Source organism: Caenorhabditis briggsae (assembly GCF_000004555.2).
Source record: "Caenorhabditis briggsae complete genome, chrX, whole genome shotgun sequence".
In the NCBI taxonomy this organism is placed as follows: Eukaryota; Metazoa; Nematoda; class Chromadorea; order Rhabditida; family Rhabditidae; genus Caenorhabditis; species Caenorhabditis briggsae.
The window spans coordinates 82,370-97,954 of NC_013491.2; the positions used below are offsets into that span (position 1 = coordinate 82,370).

The following is a 15,585-nucleotide window of genomic DNA, read 5'->3' on the forward strand; positions in this document are numbered from 1 at the left end:
GTCTGAAATTTCTGAATGTTGTTTTGCATTCTTGCTGAGTTAAGCCATCAAAAAGGTTTCAATCTTCGGAAAACAGACGAAAGATATGGGAAAAGTTCTTCATATGGGAAAAAACAATTCTCGATTCAGAGAACCTAGAACTTCTTTCATGCAATAAAATAGATAATGAACAACGGGAAAAAAGTCAGCAGTATACACATAAAACAGGGGTAATTATTGAAATTTCAGATGAAATGTGAAAACTATCTCTTTCCTCATTTTTCTTTTAATTCTTTCGGCATCCGTCATGTCACTCTAGGGTTTGTGCATCTAGGGTTTGGATATCAAAGTTTTGAAATGTGAAGAGGTCTCAAAGTTTTATTACTTGAAATTCAGGGTGAGTATGGAGGAGATAAAGATGAAAGTGAAAAAATTGGTAGTGGATGAGAGACGGAGAACGAAATACGATTGAGCCAAAACTAGCAAACAAGAAATGAAAATTTCTATGACTTTGTTTTGACGGAATTCCTCTCTTTTCCAACTGCCACTTATTTTATCTCATCCCTTTTCTCCCTAAGATGCCCATTTTTCTTGGGATATCCATAAACATGGGGTTCGGTATCAACACTGAAAAAGAATAGAACATTAGCGCCAGATAATTCAAGTAAAATGAAACAAAAACAAAATTACACATGTTAATATTTGATAAACCCAGAATGTGTTTTATTTGAGAGAGTCTACCGTAACTAGGTATCCGGTTCACACCTTCTGGTTCGGAACTTAGAAGATTACAAAATATAAAATTATATATATTTGAAATCGCAAATTGAAACAGAAAAATGTATTTTTTTTGCGAAAAGATTCATGTAAATATGGTTTATAAGCATAATTGTCAAACAACTTAATGATTCATAAATTGCAAGTAAAAGACTGAAATAGGCATGCTACAAAGGCATTCTGTCAAAAACAGTAACATTGACCAATAAACGTCCACTATACTTTTATTTTATCATCTTGGCAATAGAAACACATTTCGTGACTAGCAAGTATGTTCTAATAAATGCTCAAACTGAATAATAACCTGAACGAACGCGGACCTTTTTTGTTTTCTCAAGCGTGTAGAAAAAATAGGAACGACACCGGAATCTCATATTTTCTTTTTTTTTGGTCAAAGATGTGATGGTGGGCAGGCGGGGCAGAAAAAGAACAAAAACGAAGAAGAAGTAGAGTCTGTGGTGGAATAATTGAAAAACCAGCGACGAATCAACGAGAAAAAGAATGAAAAACACGTAGGAGTAGGGCATGTAGATCTGGGTGCATTCATAGATAACAAAGTGAACAGGACAAATATAGAGAGAACACAATAGCTTAGAATTTTCAGAATTAGGAATTTTTGGGAGCAATATCGTTGTTTTACTGAAGAATAATTTTTGACAAGAATCACCAAGTTTGAATGGTTGGGCGAGATTCAGGAGAAACAACTTCTGAACCTCTGAACTCGTTCGTAGTTTTTATTGTTATGATTTTCACATAATTAGTAAGAATATAATAATACATAATTCAATTGAATTTTGTCTGGAAACTAATAAGAAGTTCCACACAATCATTTCCGTGGGAAAAAGTGCATGATCGTATTTAGTTTTCTGAAGTTAAAAAATGGAACTGTGAGTTTTTTTCAATAATTTTTGCACAGTTGGCCGACCTGAGAATCTATAAACGATCAATCAAAAATTTTGCACTGCAGCAAACATTAAACTGGAATATCTTTAGTTATTAGTGCGTTCCCTGGTAATCTCCTTGGAAAAAGTTGATAAATTTTGAAATCACAATCATCGGAATCTAGAAATAAATTGAAAAATAACGTTAGAAGTTTCAATGTTTTAGAAAAGGTTTCTTAATAACTTCAACAAAAAGAAAAAAAAACACAAAACCAGAAATAAAAATAGTTGGTTATTGGAATGAGACAAAAAACAGCAGCTGCTTGAGAAGTCATTCTTTTTTTAGATTTCTTGCATATTTCGTGGTTCTAGTTTTTTTTCGTATGTTTTTTCAATGACTTGTTGCTATTTTTGGTACTGAGCCAAAATTTGTATTAAACCGAAATTGAAATTAAAATTTCAAAAAGCTAACTTAATAGTGATTTATCAGAAACATTTTTTTCTGATAAGCTTTTATATGACTTTCCAAATACAGGGTATTTTTCAACACTCACATTGCTGACTTCATGGGAAAACCTACAAAATATCCTTGATTTTTTTTTTCCCGCTTACAGCAAAATGGAAATAAAAAGACATATGGAAAATAGTTATTTCAAAAGAACGAGGAAAATTATAATTTGAAATCGGTATTAAAATATTTTTGCGAATTATATTCACATTGAAAATCTAGGAGCATGCACAGTTAATCGAAATTAAGCTGGTTATTTTTCAGGTGTTAATCTGTTTTAAATTTTTTTTGATGCCGTTCCAGTGAGAAATTATCGAACTTTGAATGCAAAAAGTAACATGGAAAACAACTTCGGAAGTAGTGTCATGAGATGTACGTAAATGCAGCAAAAAAACGAACGAGTAATGTAAAAAAGAAGAAAAACACTTATGCGGCTAGTAAAAACAGGAAATCGGATCTCCTCGGTTAGGTGTGTTATCAAAAAAACTGTTTTTTCCTATAACCGCAAGATGCAAATTAGACCTCCAGTAATTTATGTTAGCTGAATTATTGGGAGAACTCTACGAATGAATTCATATTAAACCGTATAAAATGATCCATTACTATTGCTTCTGATTTTTGAGTCTAATGTAAGCATAAACGTTTTCTCACAATGAGAATATCTCAGTATTAAAATAATCCAATCTTCTAAGTATGAGCTTTAATAGATATTGTTCATCACTAAAAAAAGGATTGTCCTGAAGCTTCAAAAATTTTGCCAGTAACAATAGCATCAAAAAACGAAGAAAATATAATTATTTCTCCTGAGTTTGGTGAAACATATTTGAGCTTCAAGACGTGTTTCTTTTTCTTCTTCTTTTTTCCGGACTTCCCTATAATGTACTCTCTGAGAAGTTTGAAGGAAGGGATAATTTGATTGTGCGCAGCGACGATGATACATTCTCAATGTAAAGAAGCAATATGTGCAGATACATGAAAACTTGCGTTTTTTCTCATAGATATCCCTCCTCTGAAATGGGATGGAAAAAAAAGAAAAAAAATAGGAACACACCATATAAACTTACATGCTGATCACTCCGACAAACTAGAGAGAATGAAAAAAACAAGTACGAAAAGCTCCTGACAAAGTGAGAACAAAATGAAAGAAATAAGTGAGTAGGTTCAGCTCAGACGTCAAAGTGTTTTACATTTGTCAACTAGACAACACATTCGAAATTTTTAAACGATGTAATAGTCAATCCATAGATTTTTTACAGACTGTTTGTTTTGAGTAGCAAATTGGGAAGAACAAATGGAAAAACTGAAAAATAAGTTTTTTAAGAATATCAACCCAAAATGTTGATTTCTCAATTCTACTTCCAAAAAATGAAAATTCAAGAAATGGCAAAAATAACAGAAAACAATCAGTGGGTGGTCAGACAGATTAACCGAAATTTCACATACTGAAGTGAAAATCCGCTCAAGAATTAGCATCAAAACACTTAAAACCAAAAGAGATGAGAAAACGGACACGTCGTTAAGAGGATTTTAGTTTTTTTTTTCTGTTCTAAACATAGAAAAATGTTTAGTTCGCTAATGAATTCTGTTTAAAAAGCGGCTGTATCCAATACTTTTGATGTGAATGTCTAAAAAGAACCTAATGGTGTTTTGTCATAACAATTTTTGTGTTTTTTCACGCGCTCTATGTCATTAAAAATGAATCTCGCTAGTTCGAGAATAATACAGCCATTTGTGGAAACTAAATTAATTCCAGAAAGTGACATTCTTTAAGATATACGCGTAATTTATAGAACCTGAATAGAAACGATAAAAAAAACAAAGACGTGGTTCTGACGATAAATTCGACTTTTTTTTTAAATTTACGAGAAAAATAGGCATTACTCATAATGCCATGTTGTTGACTCTTCTAGCTTTTTTTTGCGAGAAGAGTGGGAAAAAAAAGACGGAAAAGCTTTTTTTTTTCGTTGGGACAAGTTTGGATTTGGCTTTAGCATTTTTGAGTTAGCACGCCCAGCTAAACTAACACTGTAATACATTCTTAAATTTTGGGAATTTTGGGTATAAGCGTTACACAAAAAACTGAGTGGATTTTTTATTTTCAATTTGGTTAATCTATTTTAGTACAGTCGTATTGGAGATATAAAGGATCCGAGATTATTTTTTGTTAGCTTCACTCAATGGTTACATAAATAGTAAAACTTCGATGAATAAGGAAATAAGTGAAGGAACATCTATGTAAAAAGTTCAACTGGCTCTCGCTATGAATGACTGGAAACCCTCATTAAAATTTTTGGTCGAATTCACAAGAAAGCTCAGGTTTGGTGTGCTAAGGAGAAGCAAAACGAGATAGTTTAGTGATTTCATGGTTTTCAACACAATTCTAAGAAAATGTATATATAATGTGTTGAAGCCATTGAAGTGTTTCTTAAATATCACCGAAAAACTTGATCATTTTATTTCGAAATACATGAACCGACATCTGAAATTCTTGAGACTGCGCTCATGTCGATTAAAAAAACTCCATTCCTGAAATTTTGTTGGCCAAAATAGAAATAATTTTCTGAAATTTAAGTGGGACGCCTGAACTCTTGATGAAAGTATGTCAACTTGCACCTAAGGATCAGTTTCCATATAACTACGAACGGAATAGTCAAACGAAGCAAAAATCTCAGTAAAATTTTTGTCGAATGGCACTCATCCATATTTTTCGAAATAGAATGTGTGCGAAACATGAAAAAATTGTTGCCTCTTTATTTTACACAAGTAAAGTCAATGAGAAATGACAAACATTTCCGCCCTCTTCCCTCATCTACAAAAATGAAAAAGCTCCTCATTATCAACCAATTAGAGGTTCATTTGTAAACGAAGCTAATTTCAAGAAGTGCGCTGCTTTCCCAGAAAATGAGAAATGTGTAAATTGGTTGAATATTCTTTCAATGAAGCTGGAAACAGATGAGCGACATCGTAGTGTCTCAGGATTAAACGGAAATGATTTGCAGTTATTATTATAGACACGATGATCTCACTATCTGATGATGAGAAGTGTTGTTGAGCTTTGCCTGGACAATATACCAAAAACGAAACCTGGTATCCCAAAAAAGCCAATATGTCAAAAATGGAACTCTCTAAAGAAGATGTTTGAAGAAGATGCTGAGGATGTTTTTCGTAGGTGACAATGTCCTCCCACCACTTTTAACAAAACATAACTAACACAGAACTGACAACAGTATTTCAAAATTGAATTTCTTTAAACGTGTGTAGCATTGTTCTTCAATGTATCTTATCAATTCCATATTTTTTAATATTTTATGTCTTACTAACTAATAGCTGTTATTTTAGTATTACTGTTGTGATATTTAGAAAAATTGGCTTAGTTTTTAGTGAAACCTGAAAATTACTGAAAAATACATAAACGTGCATGCGTTTTGTTGCGATTTTGATTGATAATGTTAATTTCAGTATATATTCTCAAATAATACGTGTTGAAAAACGCTTAAATTCGATTTCATGGAAGTCTCTACTTAATGCTTGGGTTTTTAGACGTTGGAAATTTGCCGTCCATTTTTCTTCACATATGATATGTACTTCGCACTTTTGCAATTGACACATGTTAGACGTGAGCAGTTAAGAAACTTCTTCCGATGTGGAACGTATCAATTCCATAAGTGGCGCGATAGATAAGAAACCATGACGTTATCACTGGTTCAAATCAACAGAATTATTTGGGTCTGTTTGGCATTCTATCTCGTTCACTAGAAAAAATCAATGAGTCAAAATACTGAGTCCCATGTGTTGGTCGAGCTGCCATCCAACTACATTCCGGTAAGTATTTGTTGTATTCAAAAGCGAAAAAAACCTGATGAGCCCTACTTTGTCATAATCAGGCAACATAAGATATTTTCTATTTTTAAATTTAATTACGATTGTTATTTTCATACTAAACTTGTGAAAGGTTTGTTTGAAACCCCAAAACTGGTGTGCTCAAGCTAAAAACGTTTCATTCACAGTCGCTAACTAAAAAATTGAAACAAATTATCATGATAATCTCTTGAAAAGTGATTTTTAGGAGCCATCTCGACGGTGCAAAATTCTGATTGCTGGCTCAAAAAAAGTTGGAAAGTCAGCATTCATTGAGAGAATTGAATCTGGAAAATTTAATGACAAAAAAGCTGAGGAAAGTTTGCATAGAGTGATTGTCAAGAAGATTTTTGAGCAGAAGCTGACAGTGGAACTTCTGGAAAAAGGTAATTTTATGTTTTGAGACGAACCTTAATTCGAGATTGAACCGTTTTAATGAATCAAAAAATATGGCATTCTTTTTTTGCTATAAGTACGGGAGTAAATAGTTGAAACGATGTTGTCAATTTTGGACCAAGTTCAACACAGTGCGACAATATCAGGTAAATTTTCAGATTTGGAAGAATTTACGAATGGTGAAACTCTCGGTGCTAAACAGGTAATATTTTATAACTTTGAGGAGTACATTGTTTTGTTTTATAGCAACACATGAAAGATGTAGACGCTCTGATTATCTTTTATGCTATAAACGATTTGCAATCCTTTGAAATGATGAAACACAATTTGCCGAATCTTCAAAGAAAAGTAAGAAATTGATCACAGATTGAGTCGTACAGTTCAAAAAAAAACATCTATGACAAAAATATTTCAGCGCTTAGAAAAAAAGAGAGTAGAAAGAGTTACTTAATTGTGAGGGTTCTTGACAACACACATAATTGTGAACAGTTTTCCAGATACCTCCATCGGCGGCCATCACGATTGTTGGCGGAAAAGCCGATGCTTCAGAAATAAAGGTTCCTTGGCGGGATGTGGACACATTTGCAGAAACTCAAGGGTTTTCTTGTTTTGAGACAAGGTATAGGGCCAACAATATATTTTTTTTTAACCAGAAAATTCAGCTCAAAAACTGGTGTCAATGTGGACATAATCATGCAAGATATTTTGGAAACAGTTTTCGAAAGACGTTTCGCAACAGAGGACGACGAAGAAATTTTCAGTGATCAACCTGTCAGTGAAAATGTTACTTTTTCGAGTGTCTTTTCAATTGGTATTTGTAGGTGTACGCAACCACAGTTCTGACAAGCAACAATGAAGAGCCAGCAATAGTAAATGGATTTTGCTGGATCCCATTAATTTCATATTTTCGTCGTAAAGAAACAAACTGATTTGGGAAGTCCATCACAGGAATTCCGAATAAAACGTTGGATAACGTCTATTAGAATCATTTATTAACCTAACTCTCCCATAAGACGTTTTCGTTGCTTTATATTTTAATTTTCTTTTTGCGATTGAGTGGTACCAAGACAGAAAAAGAAGGGTAACTTAATCCATTTGAGTGCATGAAAAAGTTATGTCTTTCATCTCTCTGAATATGACGGCTTTGTTTGCGATCGACTGAGAATTGGCTTTCATTCTTTTTTCTCTTAAATGAATAACTTCTTTTCAGTTTTCACAGCATTTTCTCTTGTCTGTAATTGATTACCTTTTTTTTGCTATAATTTCCGTTTTTTCCACTCCAAACTGTTCAAAGCGTTTTCAAAAATTGCAAGAATTCACACTTTTTCAATACCATTAACACGCCCTCCAGGAGCAGAGTTTTACTAAAAAATTACCTATTCTATCAACCAGAAAAATAAAGCAGAACAAAAAATCAAATCATTCAGCCAGAACGAATCTGAAAAAGTTACGTCGTCAACTTTTGAACAATACATCTGGTACCTACCAGACTTTTCCCGATGCTCATTAGGCTGGAAGTAATTTTTACATTGGGAATAAATTGTGATGAACATTATGGTAACTTGAATGGACTAGCTTTTACAACAATAGTTATCGACATCGGCTGGATTTGAAGTTGATTACGCTGGTTCTGAGTTTAAAACAAAAATTTTCAATGACAAACCTATGAGAACCACGCATAATTTTTAAGAGGAGATCAAATAGTTTTACATCTTTATTCTAATTTAGAATTTTTTTAGAGGTATAAACGTATAACTGTGTGGTTTATCTTTCTCGGTAAGTGTCTTGCTTATAATTCAGGAACGATTCAGATTTTTTTAAACACTTTGAGACGAACATGTGTGAAAAATAATCACATTTTGTCTTCAATTGAATTTTTATGTATTATTCTCAACTGATGATGAATAACAGGCTTCAGAACAAAAAGTGGAGGGAAGAAAAAATAAATAGATATTGGTAGGGACACCGACGCACTGCTATATATTTCTCTCGATGACTTATTTCTCGTTAGAGCTTTATAGGATTTCTTTTCTCAAGCGAATGTTTGGAGTTTTATAGTTTTGGGAACGTATTGTGTTATTTATGCAAACAGTTGCCCCGAGAATTGTTAAGGGATGGCAACTCTTTGATGGTAATGACGATAAATACCGTTTTACAGGGAATGGGTAAAAAAGTATATTCTGTTGTGTAGTAGAAGTAATGACTCAAATTAACTGATTCGATGACTTGAAGAGTTCAAAAAGACGAAGGGTCACGAAATAAAATAAGTCGTTTTTCTAATAGCTCATTACTCTCTTTATCACTTGTCTTTTTTTTTGTTTTTCTATGTTTTTCTCCATGTCACAACAACTCATTCCGTGAAGCAAAAACGAACGTTTTACTTTGTGCCCACTCTTTTAAACACGTTTCGGAAGTTATTTTTTTAATTCACTGCTTCTATTTTTGTTGAGTTAGAAGCTCGACCCTCAATCACCATGTTTCATGTCCCCGCACCCTGAATTTTTCATGCATACTTTACATTAAAGGAAAAAGTTGGCACAAAAAAAAGTTTTGCCCCTTTCTTTCCAACGGCCTTCATAGCCGCTTTGTTCTGCGTGATAACGCATTAAACGGAGTTTTTTTTTAAGTTCACGCACCACTGGGTCAAGTCGGCTGGTGTGCATTAAAAGAAAGGAAAAATGGTGGGAGTAGGAGGAGAAAGAGACCACTACTTTACATTAATTGTTTTCTGTTGGTTTTTCGTCATCTTTCATCTTTTAGACTGTTTGGCTTTAATAATTGAAAAGTTACTCAAATGAATACTTCACTATTCCATATTCCCGAATAATATGTATGTTATTTCAGGTGATTTGCGTTTCAAAATTGTACAATCTTTGTTGATTTTGTATTATTCAACTTCTGCTATTCTAAATTGTTCAGCCGGTGTCTTTGGAAACCTTTCAGACAACTAGCATTTTTTGTCGGATATTTATGAATTTTTCCCGCCTATTATTTATGAATTCGTTCTGTTTGTCCTACTCACTCATCGGGAGGAGAACGAGAACTGACTGTTTTTGAACATAAAGTCAATGGAAGTTCCTTTATTGCGTTTGAAAAATTCAATTAAAAGTCTCTGACAAGTTATTTTTGTGATTATTCACTGTAATACTCTTGTTTTATGTCGGTTGAAAAAGTGTAATGAGAAATCTAAGAAAAGAAATGACGACCACTCAAGGATCCGATTTCTTACTCGACGCATCCTAATGAGCTTAAGCACACGTTCTTGTATATATCTTTTGTCAAGCTTTTCTCTATTTATTCTTATATTATTTGAATTAGAACAGTTCTTAATTCTAAGTAAAAGTTGTGACTGAATTGCCTTCTGCTCATCAGTATTGTTTTATTATCTTATTAGATGAACTTGAAACGTTTTACAGTTATGAATTTTTTCTGTAATGGAACTGCAGAAAATTGATAAGATTTCGAAACGGCGATCAAAGAAACATCAACTTCAGAGAAAATATTGATTATAATATCAGTGATCGATCTTTATATATTTTTAGTTGTAGTACTATCCTAACAGGTATCTATGAATTATCATAAAATCCAATGAATCTATAAACACAATAAAACTCAATATGTAATTATAAATTGGTGTGATGTCCGGAAACAATCAAAGTATACGCTCATCCGTGTCGATTTTTCAATCTGATAAAAAGCATTCACACATTCGTGGCTTTTGGTTCATTCGATGGAAGCTTTTCCACTATTTTTCATTAAATACCATAACACAGGATAAAATGAATATTATCGTAAGAAAGCTTTCATGCAATATAACTCAAATTTATAAACCATCTGTGCCTGAGTCTGATGCCCATTTTCTCGTCACGAAAATATGATTGAAAAAACACATACAATCTAACCTATTTTTTTGGAACCATTGTATGTATGTAAGCGTCTGAGTGTTTGTTTATATGTATCCATGAGTTTTTCTTACTTCCTTTTCTTTCCTTTTTCTTCAGTCATTTCGTTATCCTATTGGGTGCTCTAAACCGCCATCTGGGTAAATCATGTCCCCTTTCTTCTGTCTTCGTTTTCTTTTACGTTAACCTCGCCTACTTCTTTCTTTGATTATATTGTCTTTCCTGCCGACAAATCCGCATCTTTGGGACAGAGTTGAGTCAAAAAAAAAAGAAATTAAATTGTTCTTTTAAATAAACAGACGGACAGACGCAAGAGAGATTATCCCAGTTGGGAATTTCGAAGATACTCAATTTTATGAAATATTCCTATTTTAGTTTTCGAAGCGTTTAATACGCTGGAAAATGTTTGATGATTGAAAACACTTCTTCTGTTTGGACAAAATTGTTTTGTCCTTTTGTGAATTTTTTTCACATTGAGTCAAATATGTCTTTTTCTTCTACATTTTTCTTTCCTTTCCCACAATTCCTAATCTTCTGCGGTTTTTCTCTTTTTTCTTGTCTGAACTCCGTCGACTTCGAAAGTTCAAAATTGAATAAGCTGGTAAAATCAAATTTGGCTGTTTGCTAAAAATATGCCGAAAAATGAGGCAACCACCAAGTTTTTTGTCGTTTCATGTGTGAAACGACAACAGCACATCATCGTTTTTTGGAAACTGAAAAAAACGAGCAACGAAAACCAAAGAAAGCTATTTCCCATTTTCATACTACAACGATATTGTCCTGTTCTATATTGTATTTATCGCTCGGATCATATAGTGAAACGAGAGTTGATATGTTCCGAAAATCAGTTTCGAATCTTCAATGTTTAAATTTCAATTATAATTCCACATACTGAATAGGCTAATCTGGTTTTTTTCGATGCCCTGAATAAATCTTCTGTCATCATACGATATTTTTTCAGAATTCATAAAAATGCTATCGTACGGGTCGAATATCGACACGAATGATTTCTATTTTAATCAAAACGAAACAATGTCAACTACCGAGTCGCCACCCGAAAAATCACCTATTGCTTGGAGGCATCCACTTTGGGCGATCGCTCTTTTTTCAATATGTTTGTTAACAATTGCTGGGAATTGTCTAGTGGTAATAGCGGTGTGCACAAAAAAATATTTAAGGAATCCCACAGGGTACTCGTTTGACGCGTTGAATATTAAAAATGACTTTCCGTGTTTCAGATATCTTATTATCTCTTTGGCGATTGCAGACCTCATAGTGGGCGTTATTGTAATGCCGATGAATTCCTTGTTCGAAATGGCAAATCATTCCTGGTTATTTGGTCTTCCAATGTGTGACGTTTTTCATGCAATGGATATACTTGCGTCCACTGCTTCTATTTGGAATCTTTGTGTTATTAGTTTGGACAGGTTTGTTTGAAACGAAAAAAAATAGATAGACAGAATAGTGTTCAAGATCAATATATCTTCAGTTTTAAACTTATCATAAACAGTTTGATTTTGCAGATACATGGCTGGTCAAGATCCCATTGGTTACAGAGACAAAGTATCAAAGAGGAGGATTTTGATTGCCATCCTCTGTGTCTGGGTGTTATCTGCCATTTTATCTTTCCCCGGGATCATATGGTGGCGAACGAGTTCTCCTCATTTGTATGAGAATCCAGTAAGAGAACTTTCAGGAAAAAGAAAATTCAAGTTTTGATGTTTTAGTCACAATGTCTGTTCACGGACAGCAAAATGTATGTCAGCTTCTCTTCATTGGTATCTTTTTATATCCCATTGTGCTTAATTCTCTTTGCGTACGGAAAAGTTTACATAATTGCAACACGACATTCAAAAGGAATGCGAATGGGTATCAAAACCGTTAGCGTAAGTAGTCAGAGGCACATATCTCAAATGTTTTTGTAATTTCAGATAAAAAAAAGGAATGGAAAAAAATCAAATACTGAAACTGAAAGTATATTGTCTAGTGAAAACGAACCCACTTTGCGAATTCACTTTGGCAGGGGGAAGCAATCAAGTTCGAGTTTAAGGAATAGTAGACTTCACACTCGCGAGTCGACGAGATTGTTATTGAAGCAGGTGAGCATCGGCTTTTGGATGATTGCCAAATTGAAGAATGTAATGACCCCGAAAAGAAAGGGACAATTGTAGATGATGAACCCTAGGCTTTTTTCACCCGGAAGTCAGGAATAGAAAAAAAAATGATGGCGTGGTTCAAGGGATCTAACTATAAACTCATTATATATGGAATTTATTTTTGCAATATGGGGCTCACATGCGTATTTCAAGGAATTATGTGGTTATGCGTTTTTTAATTGGTCTATTTTTAACTTATCAAGGACCAACCATGTAAAAAACGTTCTCCAAATAAAAATTAATATCTTTAAGGACCAAACTAATGTCGTTTCCAGGTGTCTTGCAAATCATTGAATGATCGGGGAGAGAGTAATAATAACACCGTTAGACAACCGTTGCTGCGGAACACGGAAAATAATCACGCTGACAACTACCGTTCTCAGCGAAACTTCCGAAGTCGGAACGTTACAATCGGAAGTAATTGTTCATCGACATTACTTCAAGTGGAACAGGTAAAATACATCCTGAATCGTTTACATTTCTTGAGTGATCCATCCTTGCAATGAACCCTAGCGCCAATTTTCAACAAATTGCTCATGTTTTTGTAAAAACCTTCTAACATGAGACACCTAAAGTTTCAGAAAAGAGTCCTTATTCATAACTCAATTTAAAAACTTTCAGCCGGATCGCATGTCTCTCTCATCAGCATCCCAAGTCGTGATGGCCTCTCCGCTATCAACTCGTCGGAAACTGAATGTGCGAGAAAAATCCCGACAAATGATGCGTTATGTGCACGAACAACGTGCTGCGCGAACTCTTTCAATTGTCGTGGGTGCATTCATTTTGTGCTGGACGCCATTTTTCGTTTTCTCTCCATTCACAGCTTTTTGTGAAAGCGTAAGTAAACCGAAAAAGCTACAAACTATTGAGGACACATGATCAAATGTTTCCGGAATGCGAATTTTCCTGTTTCATCAGTACCATTTCGCGGGGGAAGGAATTTCCAGCCTTGCATGTTAACTCACCATCTTTGTCAGATTTGAATACTTTTATGTCAATCCACAGAAGTATTATTCCGATATCAACTCAAGAAATTATTTTTATACTTTTTTCCGCGTAATTTTAGGTATTCGGTTGGAAGGAAAGTAACTGTCCATTTTTTAATTCGCGAATAACACAAAAACGAGAATTATTCAAGATCGACAGTATGCACCGTCGTGGTCCACGACATGCTGACAACATTCAGGTAACCTGTGGATACCATACCTTCAAAAGCCAAATGGCTGTGACTCAGAGTATTCCCAAAGTGCCGTTTTTATCTCATCGATAGTGTAAAATTATTTTTCCTCCGGAAACGTTGCATATTTCCGAATGACCAATCACAAAATGCTCAAGTCTGGAGTTTAAGAAATGTGAAGGGTCGTCCATCCAAAGCGGCTCAGGACTGAATTGACTTTTCTTAAATAAAGCGAGATCCTATGTTCCACGGAAAATTAAGTAAGACCTGGGCCTCTTTAGCTGGACGGTTCTTCTTCATGCCCCCTTAAAATGCTGATTTCGCCCTTCCATTATTGGTTATTAAGAGATATGCAACGTCATCTGGAGGGAAATAGTTCAACACTGTAGATGAGCTAAAATCCTGACTGAAAAAATACTTTGAGTCGCAGCCAGCTGGGTTTTGGAGGTTTGGTATCCATAAGCTACCTGAATGTTGTCAGCATGCCGTGGGCCACGACGGTACATACTGTCAATTTTGGGTAATTTCTGCTTCCGTGTTATTCACTAATTTAAAAATGGACAGTTACTTTCCTTCCAATCTAATACAATAACAACTGGAAGGCTTTTAGATCATCGATGTTAATATATTCTGACTAATGGAAAACATCAGACAAATTTTAAAAAAAGCTAATAGTTTTCTATAATATATTTTTCATTTTATTGTGAATGAATTTCCAGTTGATCGTCAAAATCAAACAGGGAAAAAGACAATATTTTTTGACCGATTTCTCATACCACATTTCTTAGAATTTCAGCTAGCTGTAGGTGTAGCTAGCGATTGGAGAGGAAAAGGCAAAACCAGATTTGAATTGAATTCAATACGGAATAACGTATTATTCTTGTCCGGCAACGATGAACCTTGCGACCGGAATTTTATTTAAAAGCGCATTTTCAGTTTTGAAGCAAAAACAGCTACAATTTTTAGAAATTAATTAATTCCAAACTATTTAATTTATCAAAAGCGCATGAATTCATTGTAGAAACAGTAACTGTTTTTTCTTCAAGACCGACTATGCGCCTTTAAATTGATTTTCGTTAATCGCCGAGGGACTAGAATAATAGTATCAAGACTCCAGTAGCGATATTCGTGAAAAATTATAGACCTTAATCGCGCAAATAATTTAATCTCACAAGGGATTCAAAAGCGCTACTATCATAGTTTTTCGATGGCTTCGCAAAATTCGCTTTTCAATAATACCCCATTATTTTTAAGTGTTTCAACAACAAGGAGACCATCTTCACTTTCGTCACTTGGGCAGGCCACCTCAACTCAATGCTCAATCCACTGATCTACTCTCGATTTTCTCGCGATTTCAGAAGAGCTTTCAAGCAGATTCTCACGTGCCAACGGCAGCAGAAAGTCAAGACCGCATTCAAAACACCATTATCACTCGTTTTTACTCAACTCATTTCAGTTACGCAGATGTGGGAACAACCTCAGAACACCTCTATCGAGTAGTTCCTCTGATTTTTTCACAATTTTTCATCAATAACATATACCGTAAAACTGTATTAGACATGCATTTAGTACTGTTGTTCACATACTTTTTTTGAGTGTAAAAATATCAGAACGCAATACATTTTCTGAAGCAAATCTAAAGTGTTACGGTATATTAAATATCACTTTTTTTCCATCATTGAATACTCAATAAATTCATTCAAATTGTTTATTCGAATGTGTAGCTCAATCGGCAGAGGCAAACCTTTAATTTTCAAAACTTTTTTTTTTCGAAAAATCTCATTTTTTATCTACAATCTTAACTCTCCAAGAATTTTCGATAAGAAAAAAAAAAGAGAATTTCTTTGTTATTTTGTGCTTTCTTTAATGTTCAGTTGAAGATGTGACAGGGTTGGTGTGAGAATATAACTTATCATCAAAGATATACAACAGTCAATCTTTCAAATTAAGA

At 34.1% G+C, this 15,585-nt stretch overlaps 2 protein-coding genes across 2 annotated transcripts; both read left to right on the forward strand.

Moving 5' to 3' along the window:
* Nucleotides 1-5,910: 5,910 nt before the first annotated feature.
* Nucleotides 5,911-7,328, forward strand: CBG08054 (the record flags this gene model as incomplete). Its single annotated transcript, XM_002643147.1, has 7 exons — nucleotides 5,911-5,967; nucleotides 6,212-6,389; nucleotides 6,558-6,601; nucleotides 6,646-6,747; nucleotides 6,897-7,018; nucleotides 7,062-7,170; nucleotides 7,221-7,328. 7 exons carry the CDS (start codon nucleotides 5,911-5,913, stop codon nucleotides 7,326-7,328), a joined length of 720 nt encoding a protein of 239 aa, XP_002643193.1.
* Nucleotides 7,329-11,273: 3,945 nt separating this feature from the next.
* Nucleotides 11,274-15,134, forward strand: Cbr-dop-4 (the record flags this gene model as incomplete). The annotated part of the gene is made up of 8 exons (XM_002643148.2): nucleotides 11,274-11,491; nucleotides 11,540-11,728; nucleotides 11,825-11,981; nucleotides 12,029-12,187; nucleotides 12,233-12,400; nucleotides 12,733-12,909; nucleotides 13,079-13,294; nucleotides 14,889-15,134. 8 exons carry the CDS (start codon nucleotides 11,274-11,276, stop codon nucleotides 15,132-15,134), a joined length of 1,530 nt encoding a protein of 509 aa, XP_002643194.2.
* Nucleotides 15,135-15,585: the final 451 nt, after the last annotated feature.